Source organism: Corvus hawaiiensis, chromosome 1 (assembly GCF_020740725.1).
Source record: "Corvus hawaiiensis isolate bCorHaw1 chromosome 1, bCorHaw1.pri.cur, whole genome shotgun sequence".
NCBI classification, from domain to species: domain Eukaryota; kingdom Metazoa; phylum Chordata; class Aves; order Passeriformes; family Corvidae; genus Corvus; species Corvus hawaiiensis.
The window spans coordinates 21275590-21300457 of NC_063213.1; the positions used below are offsets into that span (position 1 = coordinate 21275590).

General features: G+C 41.5%; 1 protein-coding gene across 2 annotated transcripts in view; it reads left to right on the plus strand.

Moving 5' to 3' along the window:
- The first annotated feature begins 5107 nt into the window (after positions 1-5107).
- The window catches only part of CTDP1 (CTD phosphatase subunit 1), a 102347-nt gene continuing 82586 nt past the window's right edge, over positions 5108-24868 (plus strand). For both annotated transcript variants that reach the window (XM_048295737.1, XM_048295741.1), the window contains exons 1-4: positions 5108-5209; positions 19316-19399; positions 22099-22192; positions 23651-23779. In XM_048295737.1, coding sequence (XP_048151694.1) covers positions 19359-19399; positions 22099-22192; positions 23651-23779 — 264 coding nt within the window. In that variant the 5' untranslated portion in view covers positions 5108-5209; positions 19316-19358. The remainder of the gene's footprint in view (positions 5210-19315; positions 19400-22098; positions 22193-23650; positions 23780-24868) is intronic.

Here is a 24868-nt window from a genome sequence, read left to right on the forward strand (position 1 = left end):
CTGTTTATCCTTACCCTTCCAAGGAGGTCTGGTAGGACAGACATGACATTGAAACATAAAAAAGCTGTGTGCTAGGCCAGCTTTCAAGAAAATGGCAGGAGCTAAAGCTGCATGAACTTAAATGTGTGTCTTTGAGTGAGAGGGATTAGCAGGCAAAAGGAAAACAGAATAACCATCAGTCTGAGATATGTATAGGGCAAACAAAGCCAGATCATTTTTGTGCCATGGTTCTGCTCTGCTGCCAAGAATGTCTTCTGCACATACAACAAAGGGACATTCAGTACCAACAAAGTTTGTTTACCTGAGCTAATCTTCAAACACAAGGCAAGATTACACTCAGGGAATCCAAATAAAATTAACAGTCTTTCCTGGTTTCCTTAAAGATGTTATTCTCTATGGCAGAAATGGGAAAAAAAAAAAAAAGATATGAATAAATATGAATATGAAGCTTGTCCCTGGTGCTTCATGCCATACTAGGAGTGTCCTGTCACTAGTTACCCAATCACCGGTGCTTTGCCCAGGGGACAATACCAGGAACAATACTGTTTAACATCTTCATTAATGATCTTGACCATGGTACAGAATGCACATCCAGCAAGTCTGCATGTCATACCAAGCTGGGAGGAGTGGGTGACAGGCTAAATGGCTGTGCTGCTGTTCAGAGGGACTTTGACATCCTGGAGAAATGGGCAGAGAGGAACCTCATGAAGTTCAAGAAAAGGAAATGCCAAGTCCTGCCTGTGGGGAGGAACAACCCCAGGCACCAGGACAGGCTAGAGGCCAAGTGTCTGGAAAGCAGCTCTGCAGTGAAGGCCCGGGGACAGTGATGGACACCAAGCTCCCCTTGAACCAGCAAAGATAAACCTTGCAGCAAAAAAGGCAACAGCATCCCACGCTGCACTAGGAAGAGCACTGCAAATAGGTTTGAGGGAGGTGCTTCTTCCCCTAGACTCAGCACTAGTGACACCACACTGGGTGTGCTGGCTCCAGTACAAAATAGGCATGGACATATTGGAACAACAGGAGCAAAGGGGTGCAACGTTATTAAAATGCTTGGAGCATCTGTCATGTGAGAAGAGGCTGAGAGAGCTGGGACGGTTCAGCCTGGAGAAAAGAAGGCTCCAGAGCAATTTCACCAATGTGTATAAATGTTTGATGGAGGTGGGGGAGGGTTGATAAAGAAGACAAGGACAGACTCCTGTCAGTGATGCCCTGCAAAAGGACAAGAGGCAACTGGCACGAACTGAAACACACAAAATTCCACTTAAACACAAGAACAAGCTTTTTTCACTGTAAGGTTGGTTGAACACTGGCACAGGTTGCTTATAGAGGCTGTAGAGTCTCCATCCTTGGAGACAGTCAAAACCCAACTGGACACATCCCTGAGCAACCTGCTAGTTGCCCCTGCTTTGAGATGGGGAGTTAGGACTGGATGATCTCCAAAGGTCCCCTCCCACCTCAGCTATTATTTCAGCCTTTCCTTGACAATTATGACTACCATTCTTGATGGAACCGGATTTTGCTAGACTTGGAAGTCTAAACAGTTTTAACAATAGTGAAATTCCTGATGAATTCTCCTGCTCCTTGAGGCTATCTTTTTTCCCTTGCACCCTCAAGGCAGTCCTCAGCCTGTTGCCCCTGAGCAAAACAACATCAATCCACCCTACAAAAGAAAGAAGGCTGGGTGTGAGCTAAAAACACTGAGAAGAGAGTTGAGGAGAAATGCTGCAAGTCAGCACTTCCTGGTAGAGCTCAAAGGTAGCCTCATCAGTGCTCACTGGGAATTCAAACTTCAGTTTTCATGTGCAAAAGGACATGGGCATGTTTCTTCAATGCTGATTACTTTTATTTTCATCTCAGATTTTCAGATTTTATTTATTTCAGATTAAGAAAGAGCAAATAAAGCAACACGAGTAGTAGAGAGAGATGGAATACTATGCAAAAAGTACTCACCTTTCATGAAGTAGCTTTACCACATGCCACATGATGGCATGAAAAGAACATTAAGAATAATACACACTAGGGTACAATGTGTCATTGTGCCTGTGTACAAGGAGCTGATAAAAGAGGCACAACAACTTTCACTCCAACATTTTCCAGTCTCTGGTTGTTGGTGATGGTGGCTGCCTCACAACCCAAGCTCATCATGATGTTCATAGCAATGTCTTGCAGGTCCAATTCCCAACCAGTCCACACTGTTCTTGTTTTAAGATGTCTCTACTAATGTTAAGAGGGGAAAACTCAGGAGTGCCTACTGTTTGGAGATTGCCTGTAGACTGTATGCTGGCAGGCTTCTCCCTGTTAAGGGAACTTCCCTGTCTGACCATCCTGGAGCCACTCTGACATCATCTAAGATGGGACCAAGGCCCCCTGCAGCTACACCCCCCATACTCACAGTCATACCAGATTTCCCTTAGCAGAGTCTCTGATGTCCAGATCCTTAAAATAATTTAATCATGGTGCAATATCAAAGTAACAGCTCGAGCTGTGTGCTTCCAAGGAGGGACAAAGGAAACCCTGGGCTTTTATACCCTCTAAGTATGGGAAAGTCTGGAGTCATCAGCTCCTGCTGTGTCTCTGGGTGTCCAGTCCCCTGGCTGGGCCACAGGTCCCCAGGCCCTTTGTTATGCAAAGGGTTGACAGCCTCTTGCCTTGGGCTCGGGCTCAGGCTCCTGCCCCTCCAGAGCTCAACCTGCAGCTCACACTGCAGCTGCATACTGAGCTACACACACTAAATGTATTCTTCAACATCCCTATCAAAATGCTATCCACTAGCAAGCCAGTCACTCTCTGGAAAAGACTTCTTGTGGAAGCCCCTTGCACCTGCTGCTCTGACCTCCTAAGTCAAGACATTAATTCAGGGAACACTAACAAGGTAAAAAGATTTGGTGCTTTGGCTACACAAGCACAAGAGATGCTGAGGTAGTTGAGCATTCTCATGGGCGCTCAGAGCATCTCATCCCTCTGTGGCAGGCTGCACAAGGCTTGGGACATGATACAAGGCCTCCATCCTTGGCATGTGGCTGAAGAGATAAAAGTACCCTGCCATGTGGCTGCCATGGGTGGGAAGCATGTCCATGGCATCTTTTGATGGAGACACACACATGCCTTTAGGGACATCTCTGACATCAGCTCCAGTCAGGAGCTGGCCTGTGGAGAACAGCAGGGATGTCCCTGTTAGGCTGTGCCTCCACAGCTCCATGTCCACATCCAAGTTCCTCCATGAATATGTCTACATCCAAACTCCTCTCTGCCAGACATCCCTACTCCACCTCCCTGCCCTGCCAGTGTGCACTTGCAGGGCAAGGCCGGAGCCCAGGGAAGGTGGCTGCTCTGCCAGGCAAGGGTGCTCTCCTTTTCCACCCGCCCTCTGACCCAGGGGAGACCCAGAGAGTGTTGCAGAGCTTCTGCAGGCTCCTCAGGGTCCAGGCCTCGGGCAGCACCAGCGCAGAGCCAAGTGAAGTGATTGTACAAATGTGCTCTGTGAAGGTGCAGCCTTGCCTCGTGTGCTGTGTGCCGTTTTGGGCACCACAATGTAAAAAAGATACAAAGTTATTAGAGAGTGTCCAAAGGACAGCCATGAGGATGGTGAAGGGTCTTGAGGGGGAGCCATATGAGGAAGGGCTGAGGTCACTTGGTCTGTTCAGCCTGGAGAAGGGGAGACTGAGGGGAGACCTCATTGCAGTCCACAGCCATCACAATGGGAAGAGGAGGGGCAGGCACTGCTCTCTTCTCTGTGGTGACCAGTGACAGGACCCGAGGGAATGGCCTGAAGTTGCACCAGGGGAGATTCAGACTGGCGTTCTGGTTTTTGCTGGGGTAGAGTTCATTTTCTTCACAGTGGCTGGTATGGGGCTGTTTTGGATTTCTGCTGAGCACAAGGTTGATAATTAAGAGATGTTTTGTTATTGCTGAGCAGGACTTGCACAGAGCCGAGGCCTTTTCTGCTTTCCATACTGCCACGCTGGCAAGGAATGTGGGGGTGCTTGGAAGGCTGGGAGGAGACACAGCCAGGACAGGTGACCCCAGCTGACCAGAGGGATATTCCAGACCACAGGACATCATGCTCAGGGTATAAAGTGTGGGGAAGAAGGAGGAAGGGGGGAACATTTGGAGTGATGGTGTTCGTGTTCCCAACTTGTTACACATGATGGGGCCCTGCTCTCCTGGGGATGGCTGAACACCTACCTGCCCATGGGAAGAAGTGAATTAATTCATTGTTTTGCTTTGCTTGTGTGCATGGCTTTTGCTTTTCCTATTAAACTGTCTTCATCTCAAACCATGAGTTTTCCACCTTTTACCCTTCCAAGTCTCTCCCTAGTTCTGCTGGTGGGGGAGTGAGAAAGTGGCTGCTAGCTGGGGTTAAACCAAGATAGTTGGATATTAGGAAAAGATTCTTCACCCAGAGGATGGCTGACCAGTGGAACAGGCTCCCCAGGGAAGCGGTCACAACACCAAGCGTGACAGAGTTCAATAAACGGTCGGACAACATTCTCAGGCACATGGTGTGATTCTGGGGGGTGTTCTGTGCAGGGCCAGGAGTCGGACTCCATGATCCCCGCGGGTCCGAACTCGGGATGTTCTCTAATGCTGGCTCTGTGACGCCACTCGGGGCCGGCGGGCGGGGCCGCGGGGGCTGCCGGGAGCCGTAGTTCCTCCCCGCACCGCCCCGCGGGCCGGGCCGCCCGCGCCTGTGCCTTTAAGCGCGGCCGGACGCGCGGTGCGGCGCCTGCGCGGAGCCGCTGTGACCCCGCCGCTGTCGGCGCCACCGGTGACTATCGTGGCGCCCAGAACCCTCTCGGCGGCGGCGGCAGCAGCGCTAGGTCCGGCCCCACTGCCGGGCACCCCCGACCCACTCTCTGCGCCCGGCCGGGGCGATGGAGGAGCGGCCAGAGCGGGGCGGCGGGCCCGGCGCGGAGGGCCCGGTGGCGGAGATCCGCGCTCCCGGCCCGCGGCCGCTGCGGCTGCTGGAGTGGAAGGTGTCGGTGGGGGCGGCGGTGCAGATCGGATCGGTGCTGGCGCTCTGCGCCCCGCTGCCGCCGCCGCCCGCTCCGCGCCCCGCCGGCCCCGCCGCCGCCCCCCTGCCGCCCGCCGCCAGCGGCGCCTCCGCCCGTCCCCAGCGCGGCGGCCCCGAGCGCAGGCTGCGCGCGGAGCGGCCCGGCGTGGTGCGCGAGCTCTGCGCGCGGCCCGGACAGGTCCTCGCGCCCGGGTGAGTGCGGGGCGGGGGCGGCGCGGGCAGCCTGCGGCGGGACGCGGCTTTCGCGCTTCTTCCGAGGGGGCCGGGCCCGGCCCTGCTCACAAAGGCCCTTCCTCCGAAGCTCTGCGCAGGGAAGCTGCCGAGCGAGGAGGAGAAGGAGGAGGAGGAAGCGGCCGGGGAGGTGCTGAGAGATCGTGCTTCACTCCCGTTTTCCAGAGCTGAGCCCTTCGCTGTGAGCCCTGTCTCAGAGAGCTGTGCATCTCCTGCTGTGTCGGGGTTCTCTAAAAACTGCTCTTACTGGAAAAGCTACTTGGAAATCACAAAGTCGTAGAACGAGTCAGATTGGAAGGGACCACAGTGGGTCATCTGGTCCAACCTCGCTGCTCATGCAGGGTCGCCCTACGGCATGTTGAATGGGATTGCATCCAGACGGTTTTGGGATCTCCAGTGGGGGAGGCTTCACAGTCTGGGGAACCTCTTCTAGTGCGTGGTCGCCAGCACAATAAGGTGGTTCCCCGTGTTCAGGTGGAACTTGCTACGCATCAGTTTCTGCCTACTGCCTCTGGTCCTAATATAGTCTTTTTAGTTTGGCAGTCAGGTTGGTGCAAAACTCGGGGGGCAAACAGATAATTTTGTGCTCAGTAGAAGGAATTTTAGTTGGAAACAGCGGTGCAGCAAGGCATTTTACAGTTACTAAGTACCTTACACATAATATTGGCAGCCTAAATGTTTTAGTACTGTAGATGTTTTCATCTATAAGGCTTCACAAGCATAAACAAGACGTTGTAATTTTAACTTTGGGAAGAGCAAGGGACTAAAGGAGACTTTTTTTTCCATAGTTTAGCAATGGGCTTGTCTTGATAAGGCTGAATGTTGGTTAACTTTTAAATTCTTAAGTGCCTGATAGATAGTGGGCCTCTCAGATTTCTAGGTTAAATTGTCTAATAGCCTGCTACCCTGTACTTTGAGCAGATTTTTTTTCTCAACAGGAAACTAGTGGAACACTCTACTTCCTCTGTTTTATGACAGCAATCTATTTTGTTTGATTGCAGTTCTCTTGATTTTTAGGTGAGAGCAGCCTGGCCTAAACGTTCTTGATTGAAATTCACTAGTATATGCAAAGCATCTGTGTATGAGGGTGCTCTCAAACATTCAAGAAAAAAACCCAGTCTGATGCATTTTTATATCAGTCAGTAACATAATGTGCTACTGAGGAGGTACAAGCTGTGTGTTTCTTGCTATAGAGATAACTCTTTCTGAGATAAGACTGTGGCTTTCCTTTTGTGCCACATCAGGATTCTGCTATTGCATCTGGTGCAGCATGGACAATCTTTAATACCTGAGGTAGAACAAAGGTACTGTAAATGCTAGGTCAGACTAAAAAAGATCTTAAAAGTACAGACTGAAATTTTAAAACACCATATGCATGATGAAATTCATCTTGCTAGCGCTAAATACAAGGGGAGATAACCTTTTCTGGTCTTTTCATTGTGTTAGCTAAGCGCTTGGAAGGAAAACGAAACTAAAAATATTCTAAGTGAAAAATGTAATCAATTTAAAGTAGTCTGGGTCTGATTAAGCAGTGTTTTAGTTTTGCTCAATGTTAACTTCAGGACTGGAACGCACAAATTTTTTTTCAGTGTTCTTACTGGATTTGTCTAGTCTTGAGTCACGTGATTATAATTAGCAAGTTCTTGCTTTGAGACAATTAGAAAATAAATGGTGTTCTTTCTTACCGTTGTTCTTGGCTTCTGGAATATTTGTATCTTACACGACTGAAAGACAGTATTTGATACTGACCATTGCTAAGCATTATGCTTCTGGGATTCTGACTTTTCAGTCTGGTTCCTCTGTTGCATGTTGCAGTGGTATTTACTGGGTGACTGCAAGGGAAAACTTCAGGTGAAGAGGTAGAATAAGCATGACCTAAGGGTAGTAGAACTCGTCAGCAGTTAAAGACATAGCTGCATTTCTTTGGTCACTTAAAAGGTTTTTTTGCAAGCATTTAATCTCTTGCCTGTGGCTTCCCATTTTGTGGAATTGAAATAATATTTCACTATCAACAATATTTCAATATACCTTAAGATTTTGTTTTATTAAAACACAGGTGTGATTAAAGTAAGTAACACTAAGCTGAAATTTATTCACCATCTGCAGAAGATGCTCTTTTTATAATCCAAACTATCCAGAATGGTAGGTGCAATGCTACCTTCAGAAAAATGAACTTGGCTAGTTTAGCCCCAAATTCTCTATGAACCAAAGATATTTGCAAGTATTTGTCAGACCCTGAACATTGTAGAAGTATTCTATTGAAAATATTTTTCCTTTTCTTTAGAACATGAGAAGATAAGCTGATTAAACCTTTTTATTTGAGGATAAACAATATGAGTGGATGAGTTTTCTTCTATGTCCGTTAGGTCATAGTATTTCTGGAAATAAAGACATCATTTAGCACAAGTGTCTCCCAATTAAGAAGACACATTTCTAACTTTTGGTTATTTTTCTTTTAGACCGGGCATGAGATGAAATCTTTTGCTGTGTGAAAGTAATTTTGCACATTTATAGCACTTAATTTTCTTGTAGTTTGATTACCCACTTTTTAGCATTGACAGGGGTGCAAACTTTCCGCAGGGGAGAGCCCAAGGCAGGCCGGCAGTAGGTAGCTTTTGCTTATTCTAGCAGAGGTAGGCTTGCATCGCATGTCTGACTGGAACGTGAGAGAGAAAGATGTCTAACCTTTTAGGACTGTAAATAACAGGGAGGACAGGAAGCAGTTAATGAAAGGCCTTTGATGTTAATGAAGCATAATTTTGAGGGGTAGCAGGGGCAACAAATAAAACGCCAAAAATCTTGCGCTGCTCTGTGTATTATTAGTGCCTGTTACCCATCAAGCTTAATCATTCTGAAGCTGCTACAGGTATGTCAGGATTCTGGGTTGGGTCAGTATTAATGCTTTATGCAAATATTTCAATAAGCGTTTCTAAAATAAAGTGATTGCCCTACTGATGGGACAGACTATTGCAAGGGTCATGTTTGGTTCACATTAGAAAAGTCTTCCAAAATATTTATTACCTGTATATTTAACCTGGGTATCTTTGTGGCTTACCACATACCTTTAATAGTGAAAATTCACATTCTTCTACACAGCATATTTGTATTGTAATAAAAATCTTGTTTAAACTATCTGGATCCTAGTGAAGCAAAACTTGTAATTTTTTTGTTTTGGAGAAGATAGCAGGAAAGAGGTGGGGATTTGTTCTCTAAAACTGTAGATTTTTGTGTCATTGCTTGATATTTTTTTGTGCCAGAAACTTGATTATGTATTTTAAAAAGAGTATCTTCTTTTGGTTATCTAATGTCACATAGGCTCAGGGCCTAGTTTACTGTCCACTTAACCCCAGACCCCAGCATCATGCATTTTACATTCTTCCAAAGGGAAGAAATTGCTAATGAGTTGTAGTTTATTTTAAAGTGGTGGCACTTTTAACAAAGTACAGGAAAAACACCTTGGCTGTTTGTTAGACACAAATGTTTTCATAATATCCTGACAAATATTTAATGATAAGAGTCTAAAAAAAAAAAACCCCTCAGTGCTAAACGTTGAGGATTGTTGAATAATACGTAACGATCCCAGCTTACGGTATCTCTTGTCTAACTCCTTTTTATGCCTGTATTCATTGCATTATTTCTTTTAGTAAATTCCGGTATGCGTCTTTCTGACTTGTTTCTTGTGTGTCTTTTTTTTATATTTTTCCCCTCTCCTTTCTGCCATTTACTGTGATACCAAGAAACATTAAAAGAATGCTATCTCTCTGGTGTTTGGTTGAACTGGATATTGAAAAAGATGCAAGTTTTAAATTAGGGCTTTTGTCTTTCATTGCCTTCTCTTTTTCCTATTCCTAGGCACCTAACAATTGGAAGCTCATAGTATAGCTCATTGCACTGAATGGTAGAGGACAAAGTGCCTTTTCTTTACGCGACCATTTTTCACAAAAATTGTCAGAGCTTCTTTATCTAAGAGAATCAAGCTGCTCAATCAGGTTTGGTTGGAAATAGGCATCAATCTTGGAATTTACCAGTAGTGTGGTTGTAGAAGCCTTGAGTATGCAGTTTTTCTCAGTGTGGCTTTCTTAGACCATGGTTTCCTGATTGCTTCATGCTAATACAAGAGTTAGCTGGAAGGGATGCTCCGACTTGAGTGCCTTCAGCTTGCATTGAGTAGGGTGTTGGAAATCATGGAGCTAAAGATGGCATGGTTTCTCATCTTTTTTTCTTTCTGTCCTTCCCACCCAACCTCCTGTAAAATGGTTCATAGTAAGCAATTCCCTCATTTTGTTCAGTTGCTGCAAGAGGAGTGTGATGTAGGGAAAGAGTAATTTATCTTTTCAGCAGTAGCCCATATATAGGTCAGATCAAAGTGATTGTGTAAATGCCGGTAGAATCATTAAGAGAATAAATGGCATGTCAACACTGGGGAATAAGATTTTTGAGGTTGTATATGTTTCATATGACATTCTGTATGATAGTCTTTAGTAACATTCTTATTTTTACAAGTTTTCTCCCAAACCGGGGGATTTGCTACTCTCTTAGTTTGTACTATGAGTTGCTCAAGGGCTTTTTTGCTGTGTGTGAGTGTATGGGCCAGCAGACAGAATGAGACAGCTCATGGTACCGTTTTATGCATCCCATTGTAGAACTACAAGCAGGTTTTTTAAAATGTTGGTTTGTAGATGTCTGTGCTGGAAATAGATTGTATTTTACCCAAATGGTAGTGGATCTCCTTTATTAGTTACTGCTGTGTAGTTTCTTTAGGGTATTTTTGAGCTTTACTTTAATACTAGAGTTGTTTAGAAAACCAGTCTTTTTCAAAGGCAAATGTGCATGTTGTTTCTTCTCAGCGACTGCCACATGGTTTTCTGTAATTCTTCTCTCTGAAGAGAAAATGTATGGACAAAAATTCTAATGGGAGAACTGAAATGAGACCTTTAATTTTTATTTGCAAAATACACAGCCATTTGAACTGGGAGGGATTGGAAAAGTTTGAGGAAGGAAGAGAGCAACAAGACTTTAGCTTTGAATTGTCCCAAAAGATTGTCTTGACCCAAAGAGTTTTTTTCTCTTGAGCAATCTCAGTAGTACAACTTGCATGCCTACTTGGAGCTTTCTGATTTGATGACTGTGTGTTTGGTGTTAACTTAGGGGCTCATCCTGGTAGGGATCCCAGCTGTTTGGATTTTCAAAGTCAGATTTACCTAGTGGAAGACTCCCCTTAGGTAAATGGCTAATGCTACATTTGGACTCACTAAATAAAAGTGAATGTGGGGTGATGGTATTTCAAAATCTTAAACATTGACAATAATATATAAAAGTATTTGCAGATGGGATGTACTAGCCTCAAGGCTTAGTAAAGAGCTGCCAGCCTTTAATTTTTGGGAGCTCTTTTGGAGAATGGTAATAGACAAATCATTGTAAATTGTCACTTATGAAATATTCTTATGGATGTCTGTTTTGTGTAGTTAAAAGGTTAATTTAAGGTCTTCTACCATATATGGATAGCTGAATTAGAAATAGTTGCCTTTTAAAGCATATAGAGGAACATGAAATGACTTCTTGGAGAGCAAGTAATGCATTACTGGTTACAGTTCAAGGATCTTGATTATACTTTTTGTCTAGGTTTGGTTTTGCTGAAGTTAGACCTATGGAATTGGAAATAGGGGAAGGATAGAACTGTCACCAGCAGGAGAGACCACTAGTCTTCAAAAGGCTTTGGAAGTTGGAAAGGTTCCCCCAGTTTCCTTTAACACAGTGTTGCTGTGTTAAAGGAAATGTTCCATTTTTTTAAGGCAAGAATTGGGATATTGCCAGGTCACTATTGCACTAATGTCTTAAAAAACACAACCGAAATTGCTTTTCTACAAGTGTTTTGAGAAAAACTGTAGCATAAGGCAGTGATTTTGACACAGTAGAATTGAATAATGCCTATTTGTTTGCTTTTTAGTGCTTCCTAGTTTAAAAATTACATCTAAGACTTCACAGCATTTGAAATGGTGTGAAAGGCAAATGGTCTTGGTTGAAGCTTAATGGAGTGAATGCTGTGGATTCCCATTCACGGAAGGGCGATGGGGCAAGTGGTCCTACCCAGGGAAGGCATTGCTCAAGAAGAGAATTTAATTAACTTTACTGCTATTTATCACACTTACCCTTTCTAAGGTGGCCAGCTTTCTAAGCTGTTTTCCTCTGCTTTCAGAGTGTGTCAGGTTTCTGGGCTCACATGATGCCGTTGCTGTCATCTGGTTGTCAAATGTGGAGCTGCTGCTCCTTGTTTGAACACTGTGGTGTAACTTTGGACAGTCTGGTTCATAATTGCTCTTAAGGGTGTTAAGAGTTGTTAATTTTTCCTATGGAAGTTCATTTGGTTTAACGGTAAGTCCCAGAGGAAAGCACATAGGTTGCCATGTCCAGATAAGTTTGCCGCAGTATCTAAAAAAGGAAAGGATGGGAGGAAGCTGTTAGACTTGCGGATTGTGCATCCTGCAGTAAGCCTCTTCCCATTTTATTTGTTGTTTGGAAGTAACAGACAAAGGGACTGTGATTGCCTAAGTGCACGGTTTCAGTGGGGAAGGTGATAAAATATTTGGAGAAGGTGTAATATTCTGTTAATAGATGCAGCTTTCCAAGGCAGAGGGGGGGAGACTACAGGATCTTCCCAGATTTCTTTGCACAGGAAGAAGCAAAGCCCATGTTTATAGCTTTGATGTCAGCTGTGTGTGTGTGTTTGAAATGGTCTATTTCTCAGTCACTTTTCTCTGCTGTGGTGTCCAGGCTGTCTTGGTGTTCATCTGTTGCTGATTATCTAGATGTGAGCCTACAGGTGCAGGAGGCAAACCAGATTTGTTCCGGTGATTACAGGTGATCTTGACTGGGCATAGGAGGAATGTGGTAAGTTGGTCTGAGATAAGGAGGAATTATGTGACTTTACCTGAAGGAGAGGTATATGCCTGAAAAAAACCAAAAATGAGTCAGAGGTGGGATTAGTCCAAGACTGTTGTCACCTGGATTTGTGACTGTTCATCTGCGAGTAAGTGATGTGAAAGTTGAAGTGTGGTTTGAGAAAATTTCAGGTTTAGGTTAATTATTTTTGTGTCAATTAGAAGGCCGTACAGTCACTACTCAGTCACTTCAACTTTTTGAGTAAATGCCACCTAGGTTGCCAGGGTTCATCACATGTATTTATTTCCTATGCATAGATTTGGATTGATCCTGCTGTCAGATGGATGTTCCTCAACTCTCAGGGGGAGTTTTGCAGCAAGTGTTTGGGAACTGCTGCATGTCAGTCAGAGAGAAGTGGTGATAGAAAAGCAAAGGCATAAAAGTAATGTCAATAGTTGACAACAGTAATGGGGAGAGTGGACTGCAGAACTATTTATTGCTTTAGTGAATTACTGAGATATGACAGCCTGTTTTCTTCTGTAGTTATTAGAAGTACTTAATGCTAAAGAAACAAGTTACAGAGTTACAAGCTTGCATCTTTCCACTTCTGGATTCATTCTGTGTGAATGTCATTGTTTTGAAGGGGTTCTATGTAAAAGCATTGAGAACTGTATGTTTACCTTTTCCCTTTTAAAAACAATTAGTTTTGAATTCTCCTAAATAATACTACTTCTGGTTTAAAGTGTTCTAAATAAAAAAAAACACATTGTAAATAATATTGAAAGATTTACTAGATCTTATGCATAGGGCGCTGCAAGGCCATTTGCTTTTTTTTCTTTTTTTTTGTACCTTTTTATTATACATTGTTAACTCTTAGCAGTGGTTTTTTGAAACATGCAAGAAGCTGTTCACAGATGTCTGCATAGAAGGTGAAGGAGGGTTACCTCCTTGCTTGTAATGAAGACTCTTCTCCGGAAGTGAATGGAAATATGTAAAGCCTTGCGAGTCATGGAAATAGACTTACTTCAAGCATAAGATGTTTTTTGGATTATAAATAAAACCCAGAAACTCTGGGCCTGTGTTTCTCTTGGTATTTATGACCTTACTCTAAGCCTGAATAGGTATTTTGCCTGAAAAGTAGAAGAAAAAAGTTCACAACACTTTAAACTCATAGTTGTGAATAGTTTGTATTTAACAGAGGAAAAATAATCTCAAGACCCTTAATTTCCCCATTAGCTTTGGAGAACTGAGATGACGCCTTGAAGTGTGAACTGTGCTTTCTGTGAGCTGCTGCTCACAGCAGTTGTTACATAGTTGGCTGGGCTAGGGCATGGGGTTTTGGGGGATTTTATCAAAAGGTCTGACTTGTTTGGGTGAGGCCTTTGGGGCTTATGAGTATTTGATATATAGCTGTCTGTGTTTGCTGTCCTTGAGTGTAAGTCAAGTGGCTGCTGTAGTGGACTGATGAGACATTTCCTCCAACAGCTTCAAGAGGCTATAGACCATGTGTTGCTGGTAGCAACAAGGGCCATGTGTCCTTCTGAATCCTTGGTATTTTTAATCAATTATTCAAGGACTCTCTCAGCTTCCTCACAGACATTAGTGAGGGTTAAATAAATATATAAATCCAGTTGTTAAGTACTCTTACATGGTGAGACCAAGGTGATTCAGGCTTTGAGAAAATCCTTGCTACAAAACTGGAGTCCTATGTAACAAAGTCTGTGGTTTGATGCAAATTGGTCTTGAGGGCTCTTAGTAGTGGTTCTAAATGCTGCAGACGCATGCCACAAAATACTGTTCTGGTATAAGCAAACAAAAATGTCGGTGTTTCAGAAATCTGACTAATGAAACTGTAGAAGTAGGCTTTAGGTTGAATCTAACTTCATCTGACAACTAAAAGATTTTGTGCTCATACTTGTTCTAAATTGGTTGGTTGATTCAGTAATGGTTGGTATTAATAATCATTGATCTGAAGATGTGTTCATTTGATATTTTTACCCCTTGACAGTTTGCCAGTAACACCCTCTTGAGCATTCTGCAGAACCAGGGCAATGACTTCTGTTCACTTGCACACCAGCATCTCCTTTTGCTGCATTGATACACTTAGACATCTTCTAATGCTAGTTGGAAGAGTATATGGCATCAGATTGAGAACAGCAGCTTTGAGTGATCACAGTGACAACTTGGTCTGTGTGTTTCTTGTGGTATTTGATGTCTCTCTTTATACCAAACAGATCTGAGGAAACCCAGCCATTGCTTGGCTGCCAACACTCACATGAGATACAAGTCAGTGCAGGGCAGTAGCTTTATCTTGTAAATGTGCACTATATTGCACTATATTTTCAATGCCAATGCATGGTACCTTGAAACAGACTTTAAGATAATAAATAAAACTTATGTTTCCATGACTTGGAGTTGTCCAAGCTAGTCTTGACAGATAGGCAAGATAAATGCTAACAAAGTGGCCTGGTTACTGTGGAGAGAAAATGTGAGTTGTTCAAACTGTGTCTGTCTTTTCCCCAGTCTTAGCCCTGTTTGTAAAACATTTGCAGCTTTGATCAGTCACCCTTGATAGACTGCTCTTATCAGCTGCTTGACTCTAAAACCAGCAGAAAACTTGGTTGGGACTGGTGAGTTCTATCTTGCAGTGTACTGAAATAGTCCTTTCTGGAAGTGCCAGAGGAGGGGAAACATGAGGGTGGGGAGTAAAGAAAGACCATTGCCTTTCTCTGGCAGCATGTCATTAGAGCAATTGCCTCTGGAAGTGAAGCCAAGCTGTAATAGAAGGCCATGGCTAATGTACAGTCAGGTTAGACTAGTTCTAAGTAACAGAGGGAACCTCTCTATTCCTGTGTTATGCTAAGTATCCTTAAGATACAGAGCTTTACTGAAGGCAACCACAAAGAGATCTCATGGCCATCGTACTCATGTGCTGCAGCTGGCCCACCGATGCAGGTAGCTAACTTACCATGGAAAAAAACATGTCAAGAAGTTTTTGTTTCTGTTCTCCTTCAACTCCTGCACTTACTGCTGAAGTGTTAGATCATGCTTAGAAAAACCAAACAAACAACCAAAAATAAAATTAAGCGCTACTAAAACCTTTAAGGGATTGCTTTTTTGTTTGCAGTGAGTTCCCTTCAGTGATTTGGTAAACTGGTTGCTACAACTGAGGAGCAGCACAGACATGAGAATTGTTTTGGCTTTCCAATGTAATTAAGTTACCAGGAACAAGTGCTATGGTTATGCTTGATACAAAGTTCTTCCATTTGAAGTCAGCTGTAATGACCAGGCTTTAGGATTAGCACAGACGTTGACTTCCTCTGTTAATAAAAGCAAAAAAAATCGTATTGGATTTCATGAAAGCTTTCCCTTTTTTTTCCTTTCCCATGCTGCTGACTTAAAGAAGATATTATTAAAGGACTTGGTTTAGAAACACAATGTAAGTGTGGAAGTGCTGGGAGAACGGTGGTGACCTTATGGTAACCTGCATCCTTAGGCTGTTGGTGAATGTCTGTTCCTATTCATGATTGTGGCCACAAAAACCAAAATTTTGTTTTAATGGCACACCTGATTTCTCTGTTGTTTACAAGCACATCTGGAAGGAATGTGAATCAGAGTCCAGACTGGGTTTCCTCATTTACTGGTTCAAGTTTCATTGTACCAAAGAAGCTACGTAGGTAGTTTGTGGTTCTCTTGCAGTCATTTAGCTATCAGTCTGGGTATTGGAATGATCTACCACCTCCACAGTTGCCCAAAAAAAAGTGTGCTTGTCACAGCCCAGTGGTTCTTACCCAGTTGCTTCACCCAGCTCATCTGCACAGCTGGGACAGTTTGTAAAACTAGAAAAAGATTTAGCATCTTTTGTGGCATTTTCCTTGGAATGCTATTGTTGAAGTAACCAGTTGAGCTCTGCTTATGACCAGGTAGGTCCTGAAGAAGAGGAAGATGCTATTAGTGTCGCCAGCAGTAAAGTGTGCTGCAATCCCTCATATTTGGAGGGGGCGGGAGGGGGAAATCTGTTTATTCTTTGTAGAAATGGAGTAGGGAAAGGCTCTGTTCTTTTAAGTGGGTTTCACTATGACCTGGAGAAGAGAACAGGCAGAAACCTGAACCCATGTTTGGTATATGCAGCCATTGTAGAACCAGACATGCACACCTTGATTCTGCTCACTTTTTTCTCATAATTTGCTTTGATCTTGGCCATTACATTTTGAAAATCCCTCACTGCAACAGTAAAAGGAGAGCTTCCAGGTGTGACATGAACAAAGGTCATTCTACTTGAGGTCTGTGTTTGCTTCTTTTTACTAATTAAAGCACATGTGCTAAAATTTAAGTATGCCTAGGCATTAGCAGAGTTCAGGCTTTCTGCAACACTAAGTAGTGTTGGGCTTTTTTCCTGAGAGAAGTCTGCGTAAGATCCTGACAGTTGTAATTGAAACTTGACCATTTGGTTGTATGTTGCTCAGAAGTTTATCAGGGCTCTGGAGTTCTTCCTCTGTCCTTTGAGTTAAACATCACAGAGAACAGTATGACAGAGGACTTGGTATCATGTACTTTTTATTTTATCTCTAGCACATCTAAGTGTGGCTAAGAGTTCTGGTTATGTTTAGATTTTGCAGGGGAAAAACTGCTATTGAGTGGTCATGCTTGGTATGAGAAGTTTTAGGAACAGTATCAGTGAATAATTTAGAACTCTAATTTTCTAATAAAAATCTTTGCTCTTACCCATCCAATTCTGAATTACACCTCAGCCCAGGAGTATGCCAGCTTCCCCTATTGCATGCCTGGAGTGTGAGATTTCCTTGACTGCAAAGTAGAGAATGTCTAGAGATATTGTGCCTTCTAAGCTGGCATTGAAAGGCTCTTTTCCTCCTGAACTATTGAAAACCAATTTATGTAGGGTATAAATTCATTTACTGTAGTCTCTTAAGCATGTTTCTGTAGCTTGTACTGTGGGGTGGGTTTTTTGGCCTTTTAGGTGTGTCTGTAATTACTGATTCATACACTGAAGACATGGTGAGGATGAAAAATTCTGACATGGTCATTAGTGTGAATTGGTAGCCTAAAAAGGAGCTTAGCAGTGAATCAGTGTAAAAGACAGCAAGATAGACATATTGTTAAAGAGAGTAGGGAGAGGAATCAAATTAAATAATGCAAACAAGGGGATGAGAGGAGACCTAAATTCTGTGAAATCTGTGAAATAATCCACAGTGAATTGCCACTAATGAAGGGCCACAAAAATACTTTATCTTGCGCAGCTCTTTTAAAGAGCCAAGACTAATTATTTGTTTTCTGTGAAACACCTACCATGTTTATAAAGAGAAGATCTAAGGTGCCTGCACAGGAAGAGGAGATGTAATTTCCAAGCAGATAATGTCTGCCAGTGAGAAGTACATAGATCTGCACTTTTGTAAGTGGGAATACTGGTAGTATGATGGCTTGTGAAGACTTCTTTTGAAATAAACCTGACCTGCATCTAGTTTTTGCTCCCAAAGAAGAAAATAATTCTCATTGTGGGCACGAACTACAGTTTTGTTAGTAGAGTCATCATTCTTCTGGTTGTTGAAGAATAAGGGACACACTGCAAGTAAGCAGTTGCAGGTATTATTTAGAAAGTGGGTTTCTGCTTGGAATTCCCAAACACTTAGTAGTCAGATATATGAATGCGAGATTTGAGCTTGCAAAACAGTTTTCTTCCTGTTGCAGTCTGCTTATTGCCTACAGGTTTGAAGCCACACTTAAAACACTACAGCCAGTTTATGAAAGAGCTCAGGTTTTGTTATTTTTTGCATTTTGGTTGGGTTTTTTTTAGCTGCTTGACCTTTTAATTTTTTTTAAATATTAGGGAGATGTTGTAGCTCATTATCGCAGAGTTGGTGAAATTTTGTAGTAGCTAAACTATATCTACTTACTAAAATTTTTGAAAAATAAGTCTGAAAGATCAGTTTCTCCAACTGTATTGAAGAAAACAAGTCTCTTATAATAGCTGTTAAGTGTTTGAAAGAAAATAAATAATGGTATTTTCAAGACCTGGAAGTTTGATAACTGGACAAGGAATACTTTAGTTGGACTATTCAACTGAAAAGTCGAGTTCATCTTCTAAACAGTTTGGAATAGTGAATGTTGCATTTCTCTGTTTCCAGCTCTAATTTCTGATTTGGTTTAGCCATTGTTTAAAAGAAAAGAATAAAATACCCTTTTCTATGTTTTTATTTTAAGATGTGTTGATTCAAGGCTTAAGGATCAGAAATTAAAATATTTTTATGAGAAGATTGAAGCAATATATGTCTGCCATGAAAATAATAAACTGAGTTTGGTATTGAGCTCATCTGGTCCTGTGTTTGGCACTGTTGAGGCTACACCTCAAATCCTGGGTTAAATTTTGAACTTCTCGGTACAAAAAGGACATTGAAGGATCTGGAGCACAAGTCTGATGAGGAGCAGCTGAGGGAGCTGGGGATGTTCAGTCTGGAGGAGAGGAGGCTCAAGAAGGGACCTTACCACTCTCACTCTGCAACTGCCTGAAAGGAGGGTTTAGCCAGGTGGGAGTTGCTTCTTCCAAGTATCAAGCAATAGGATGATAGGAAATTACCTCAAGTTGTGCTAGAGGTGGTTTATACTGGATTTGAGGAGAAATTTTCTCACAGAAAGGGTTGTCAGTCATTGGAATGGGCTGCCTGGGGACATCCCTGGATGAATTTAAGATATGCAGATGTGGTGCTTGGGGACATAGTTTAGTGGTGGGCTTTGCAGTGTTAGGTTAATGGTTGGACTCAGTGATTTTAAATAAGAGAATCTAAGCTGTTCTGTGATGTTGAAGTTTCTGCATTTGGTTTTCATTACTGTGTAGTTCCGTACGGTTGTATCTATGTATGGGGAGTTGTATCTAAGTGAATGTAAACTGTTTCTGGACAAACAATACTTGTTCTCATTGAATTTCTTTGCTAAACTATGGTTAGAAACTGACCTTAGTATATGATTCGGTGACTTTTAAAGTTGTGAAAATTAATAATTTGAAGATTTAGGTGGTTGTCCTTTTCAGCATGTTGTGGCAAAAGCATGTGTCTTAAGGGGCTGACATTCAAGTCATAACCAGAATTTATTCTTTGAATTCGTTCAATCTGTGGGTTACTAATCTACATGTCTGTGATCTACCTACTGTAAATGGAATGCCTACATCTTTTTCAGGACTGTCTTGGTGAGACTGGAAGGATGCAGCCATCCTGTTGTTATGAAAGGCTTGTGTGCAGAATGTGGCCAGGATTTAACTCAGTAAGTACTGTCAGCTCTTTTTCCAACTTCTCCTTGCTTCCGATTAGGGATTCAAGCTCTTCCATCTGTTTGTTGTCTAAATATAGTCATAAAATATCCTGAGCTGGAAGGGACTTGGAGGTCATCTAGTTCCAGCCCCCTTGCCATGAGGAGGGAGACGTTCCGCTGGACCAAGTTGCTCAGAGTCCCATCTGTCTGGCCTTAAACACTTCCAAGGATGGGGCATCCACAGCTTCTCCGGGCAACCTGTTGCAGTGCCTCACCACTCTCACAGAGAACAATTTTATCCTTATAGCTAATGAAACCTACGCTTTTTTCATTCAAAGCAATTCCCCCTTGTCCTATCTCTACATGCCCTTGTAAATATAAATAGTTCCTCTATAGGTCTCTTTTTAGGCCCTTCAGGTACTGGAAGGCTGCTCTGAGGTCTCCACTCATTTAGGATTTAAGAACTGTGCGTGCTCTTTTTTCTTGGAGATGATGTTGGGTAACTTAGGTAGAAAATATAAGGAGCATGTGTAAAGAGGTAAATTCTCGTCACACTTTGCTTTCCATGTACTCACCACTGAGACTGAGAGTTGTATGGTGTGTCAACAGTGGCTTAGTAAACTTGAGAGCTTTATGTGTGCAGGTGCAAATAGCTGAGAGGTAATAGCAGTCTCATTCATACGACCTTGCTTCATTTGTACTGTGTCTGAATAGGAGCTAGCTTGTCTCCAGTGCTTTCAATTTAAGGCTTCTTAACTGTTTTCAATTTTTTGTGAAACATTCTGCCATGGAACTAAAGGAATTTAAGCCTTAGGTGAAAAAGAAAGCAAGTTCAAAAGATGATTGTATTTCTCCTTTGCTCTGTCTCATTGCTTGGTAAAGAGAATGTTTCTTATGCATATCACATTACTAATTCAACAGCTGTTCCAAAACAGGCTATATAGTTGCCTAGATTTTATAAATTAATGTTGCATACTCATTTCGTTTGTCTGGAAATACTTTAGTTTCATTTTAATTCATGCTCATGTTAAGAATTACTTTGTGAACATTATCCCACAAACTAGTGCAAGTGGACCGAATACTGAGAGTGCTATGCAAGAAGTAGCCTGGTTGATGTTTGGATATAACTTCTTATTTAAAGTCGAATGTTAATATTTTATAAACATTTGGCAAACCTAGCGAAGTTAGGATAATCATGAATAGGGCTTTGTCTGTCCTGAATGAATATTTGATTTGAGGTTTGAATACAGTCACGTCTAAATATTGTTCTTCTGCTATCGTTTCATGAAAAATCCAGAAAAACTCAAGGTATCCAGCGAATTAAGATTTTTTCACTTAATACTTCTTACTGTGTCTTATGTATGTGTCTTCATTTTATACAAAATGGCTTATACATCTGAAATACTGTGTTATGTCTGCTGAGCCTACATCGGAACACAATTCAAAAGCTGTGATGCTTTTCTTGCTTGGAGAAAAGCAAGTACAGCATTCTTAGTAGTCATTCAACTAATGGTCTGAAAACAGTTAATAATTTTTAAAGGCTCATTTGAAATGTCTCTCAGGGTTATATATGAGATTTTTCTGAACTCTGAAGCAAAGGATGTAAGATGCTAAAATGTGCATGTAAACTTTAGACAAGTAATACCTTTTGTTTCTGGACATCAGTGCTGCCATACACTATGGTACAGTGAAAGATACCTGTCTGTGGTTGTGTCTGCATCAACTCAGCTCAGTACAGTTGTTCCTCAGAAGTTTGCTTGTCACAAAGTGAAATCTGGTTTAAGTTTAACTCTTGTTATAGATCTGATACCAAACGTTGTCCTTAATAGGACTGGTACGTGGGAGAATTAAAACATGTGCATGTGTCACCTAGGACAAAATTTGTATGGTAGTATTTTTTAATATTGGTGAATCATCAATTAAATGTCAGAATTCCCAATAAATTCATTGATATAAGCTGTAAGCCAGTGAAAGGGATCCTATACAGGGTTTCTTGGTCAGTTTTCAAGCAATTTCTTACTCGTGTGTGCACTTGTACACGCTCTGTGTCATATGTACACAAGGGTGACACCTCTTCTGTGTTGTTATCTGTATATGCACGTGTCTGTGTACCACCACGTCTGTGTGTATAATATGCACATAAATAAAATAAACACGAGCATACAAAGAGTTCCTCACTCTGTGCCAATGGGAAGAGCATATATGGGGATTTTTTTGGATGGTATTTGTGAAGCAGCAGTCACTCTTTGTGCAGAGAGTAACTTTGCCTGTGCTTTGTTTAAATTTTTCGTACTCTAGCTTGGAAAAAAAGCATATAATTGCATGCTGATTAATTGCAAAAAAAAAAAAAAAAAGAAGCGGAATAGCTCTAAAATTTGAGTGGTTTGGTAGTTATACCTAGTTTATAGCTTGTTTTTTGATGCAAATCAATACTTAAATGTGTTTCATCTTAGTGTCATGTGTCATAAAATAATTGTATGGAAGTATAACTTACTACACTGACTTTTTGCAGGGTTTTTTCTGGTGAGCTGCTTTGATCTCTATCCATTTTGTCTTGCATTAGCAAGAATTTGAAAGTGTGTGTTAGTTAAAATAGCTCTTTTTAATCAATTTTTGGTGATGATTAGTTTGAGACTACAGATTTTGGTCTGTTTAACGTTTCACTAAGCTATTTCTCTCTCATGTCATGCTGCTCTTCCCTATGTGATTAGGATACGAAGCAAGAATGGAAAGCAGAGCGTGCCATTATCCACAGCAACTGTATCAATGGTTCACAGCGTCCCAGAACTGAAAGTTAGCTCCGAGGTAAGTACCATCGTGCTTTCTTTGTTCACACCTTTCACAGTAGCACCACAATTGAGAAACTTAATTATAGTAGTTTCTTAAATGTTGTGTACAGGAAGTTTAGCTTCTCTTTGAAGAGGAATTTGGGATTGAACATTAGTAGCCCCAGGCTTTTGTGAGTTTATTGTAGTGTAGATTGATTTTTATCAGATTTTTTACCAGTTTTTTTTAGAGCTGTGTACTGAAAAGATGGCACTTTGACAGTAGCCTGTAAACTTTCTAGTTGAACATTTTTGTCACTAAGAGTGAACAGTTAGTGAAAAGTTCCATTAGCTGAAATCTATTCAAAGCTTGCAGTGTCTCTGAAACTAGCTTTAACCTTCACCTTGAAATTGACCCACTAGATATAGTGAAGTTAGTTTGTCTGCAACTTACCTTTATGGTAAAATTATTTCATTATTTTTCAAATATTCCAAATATTCTGAATTCATTAATATTTCAAATATTCATCTGAGTTATCAAAATATGCTTATTAATCTTTGTGTAGGGGGAAAGAGCATGTTTATTTTGAAGATAAACATTCTTGTTTATCTTCTTTGTCAGCCTGATCTGTTTTAACTTTTTTACGTTGCTACTTGCTTTTTTGTCTCTGGTAATTCTTCAAAGAACACCAATGAGGGGAACTATGAAGATGTAAGCAGCTGGAGGTGTCCCCATCATAGATGAGTGTTTCAAAGGGCAGTTTGCACTTGATCTTGCTGCTTCATAGTGCTCTAACTTAACTTTACTTTTAAGTTCAGCTGTCTTGAGGGTAACACTGCAACTTGCTATCAGAAGTGATTAAGTGAACACAGAGCTTCACATGGTACTTGGAAAGTTTGTAAACACATGCAAGAGGAGTAGACTTCACTCATGTTTACTGGGTTATAAAGTCTCTGTTGTTAGTGCCAATGTGGAACTGCATGATCTTAACTATTTATGTCTGAAGACATACATTCTGTAACCTGAAGTCGGCAGGTATCATTTCTGTCACCAGCAGCTTCGGTTTTATACTCAGTGTGGGCTTGTCAGACGTATTGTCCTTAATGATGCAAAACTACTGGACATAGCAGTCAAAAGTTCTCAGACCTACTTATGAATTATCCTTTGTGTTCAAAGCTACTGCTATTTCCTATCAAGACACTAGGACTTAAATTAAATCAGTGGTTACTTATTTGTTAAATTTGAAAGTTTTATGTCGAGTTCATGAATTTTAAGAGTTAATAGTGTCCCAGAGGTCTGAGAGCAGACTTTGAGAGCAGTATTTTTTTCTGTAAAAAAATTGTTGCACAGCTGCCATTGCTACAGTTATGCTGAGGCATCATTTCTTGTGCAGTTAGTTTGTAGCAGAAATGCTTCTCACTTTTACAATAAACAAAAGGCCATAAACCTAATTTATTTCTATGAAGCTAAGCTTAGCAGTGAATATTTCTGTTACAGCAAGCTGAGCAGCTGGGAAGAGAAGATCAACAGCGACTACATCGAAATAGAAAACTGGTGCTCATGGTAGATTTGGACCAGACATTGATCCATACTACAGAACAGCACTGCCAGCAAATGTCCAATAAGGTATTTGGGGTGAACTTGCAAGCCAGTGTAGCAACAGGAGTGTTTCTGACAATATTTAAATTACGGTTCTTTAAAAGAACGTTCTGTGGTTAGGTAAAATTGTAGTTGAAGAATAAAAGAAAATGAGAAACAAGTCTTCCATAATATGTTCCTTTTTCTCTACATTTAAATTGATGTTTTCTTTTTTCCATTCATGCTTTCCTGCGCTTTTCCTTTCTAATCATTTTGAGAGATGTTTCAGGTAGCTATTTTTAATCTCTGCTTTCCTTCCTCTGCAATTCACAAGCTGAGTACTCAGTAATGAGACTATTTTCCCTCCAAGTCTGAGGCAGACACAGTGAATTACTTTTCAAAGTCCCTTTTTGAGCAATCCTGTGTGTTGCTATGTCTGTCCTTCCATGAGTATGTGTAGAGATTTTTTAAAAATATTTTTGGGGGGAGTGAGGCAGGGAGAGGTTGTGTGTTGCTGTTTAATTTCTTCATGAAACTCTTGCTCTTGAACTGACGAGGAGTATTGGCTTGTAACATTTCTGATTTGGAAGCTCTAAAACGAGAAGCGTGTTGAAATGTGTACAGTGGCTTGAACAAGAGGATGCAAACTCAAACATCAATATCATGCAAATTGTGATTGCTTAGTTCTTTTCTTTCCTCTTCCCGTTCTTGCATGTCCAGTGGGCTCAGCATATGTTCACAATTGCTAGGAAAAAGCAAGCTAGAAATGTACATTGCAATTAAGAGAAAAGGGAGCTGTGAATATTCAACGTAAAGATTAAAAAAACTAGTGTGTCTGAAAGGCCTCTATCTGTATGAATGTATGGTTTGAAGAAAAATACTTTTAAAAATATTTTGAGGTTTTTAGGGTTAGCGTTTTAACTGGGATCTTTATCTGCAAGCTTCCTTCCTGGTTTGCTCTCTGATGCTGTGTTTCCATACACATAGACTTTGTTGGATGAAGAAAATACTTCTCTGAGCTCAATGCATATTGAAATGAATCTGTCAGAAGTTCACTGAGAGGTATTGATTGTAGTGAGATCCTGAACTTTCCTGAAGCAGGATCTGCAGCAGGTTGAGAAATTTCTCAGATTGGTT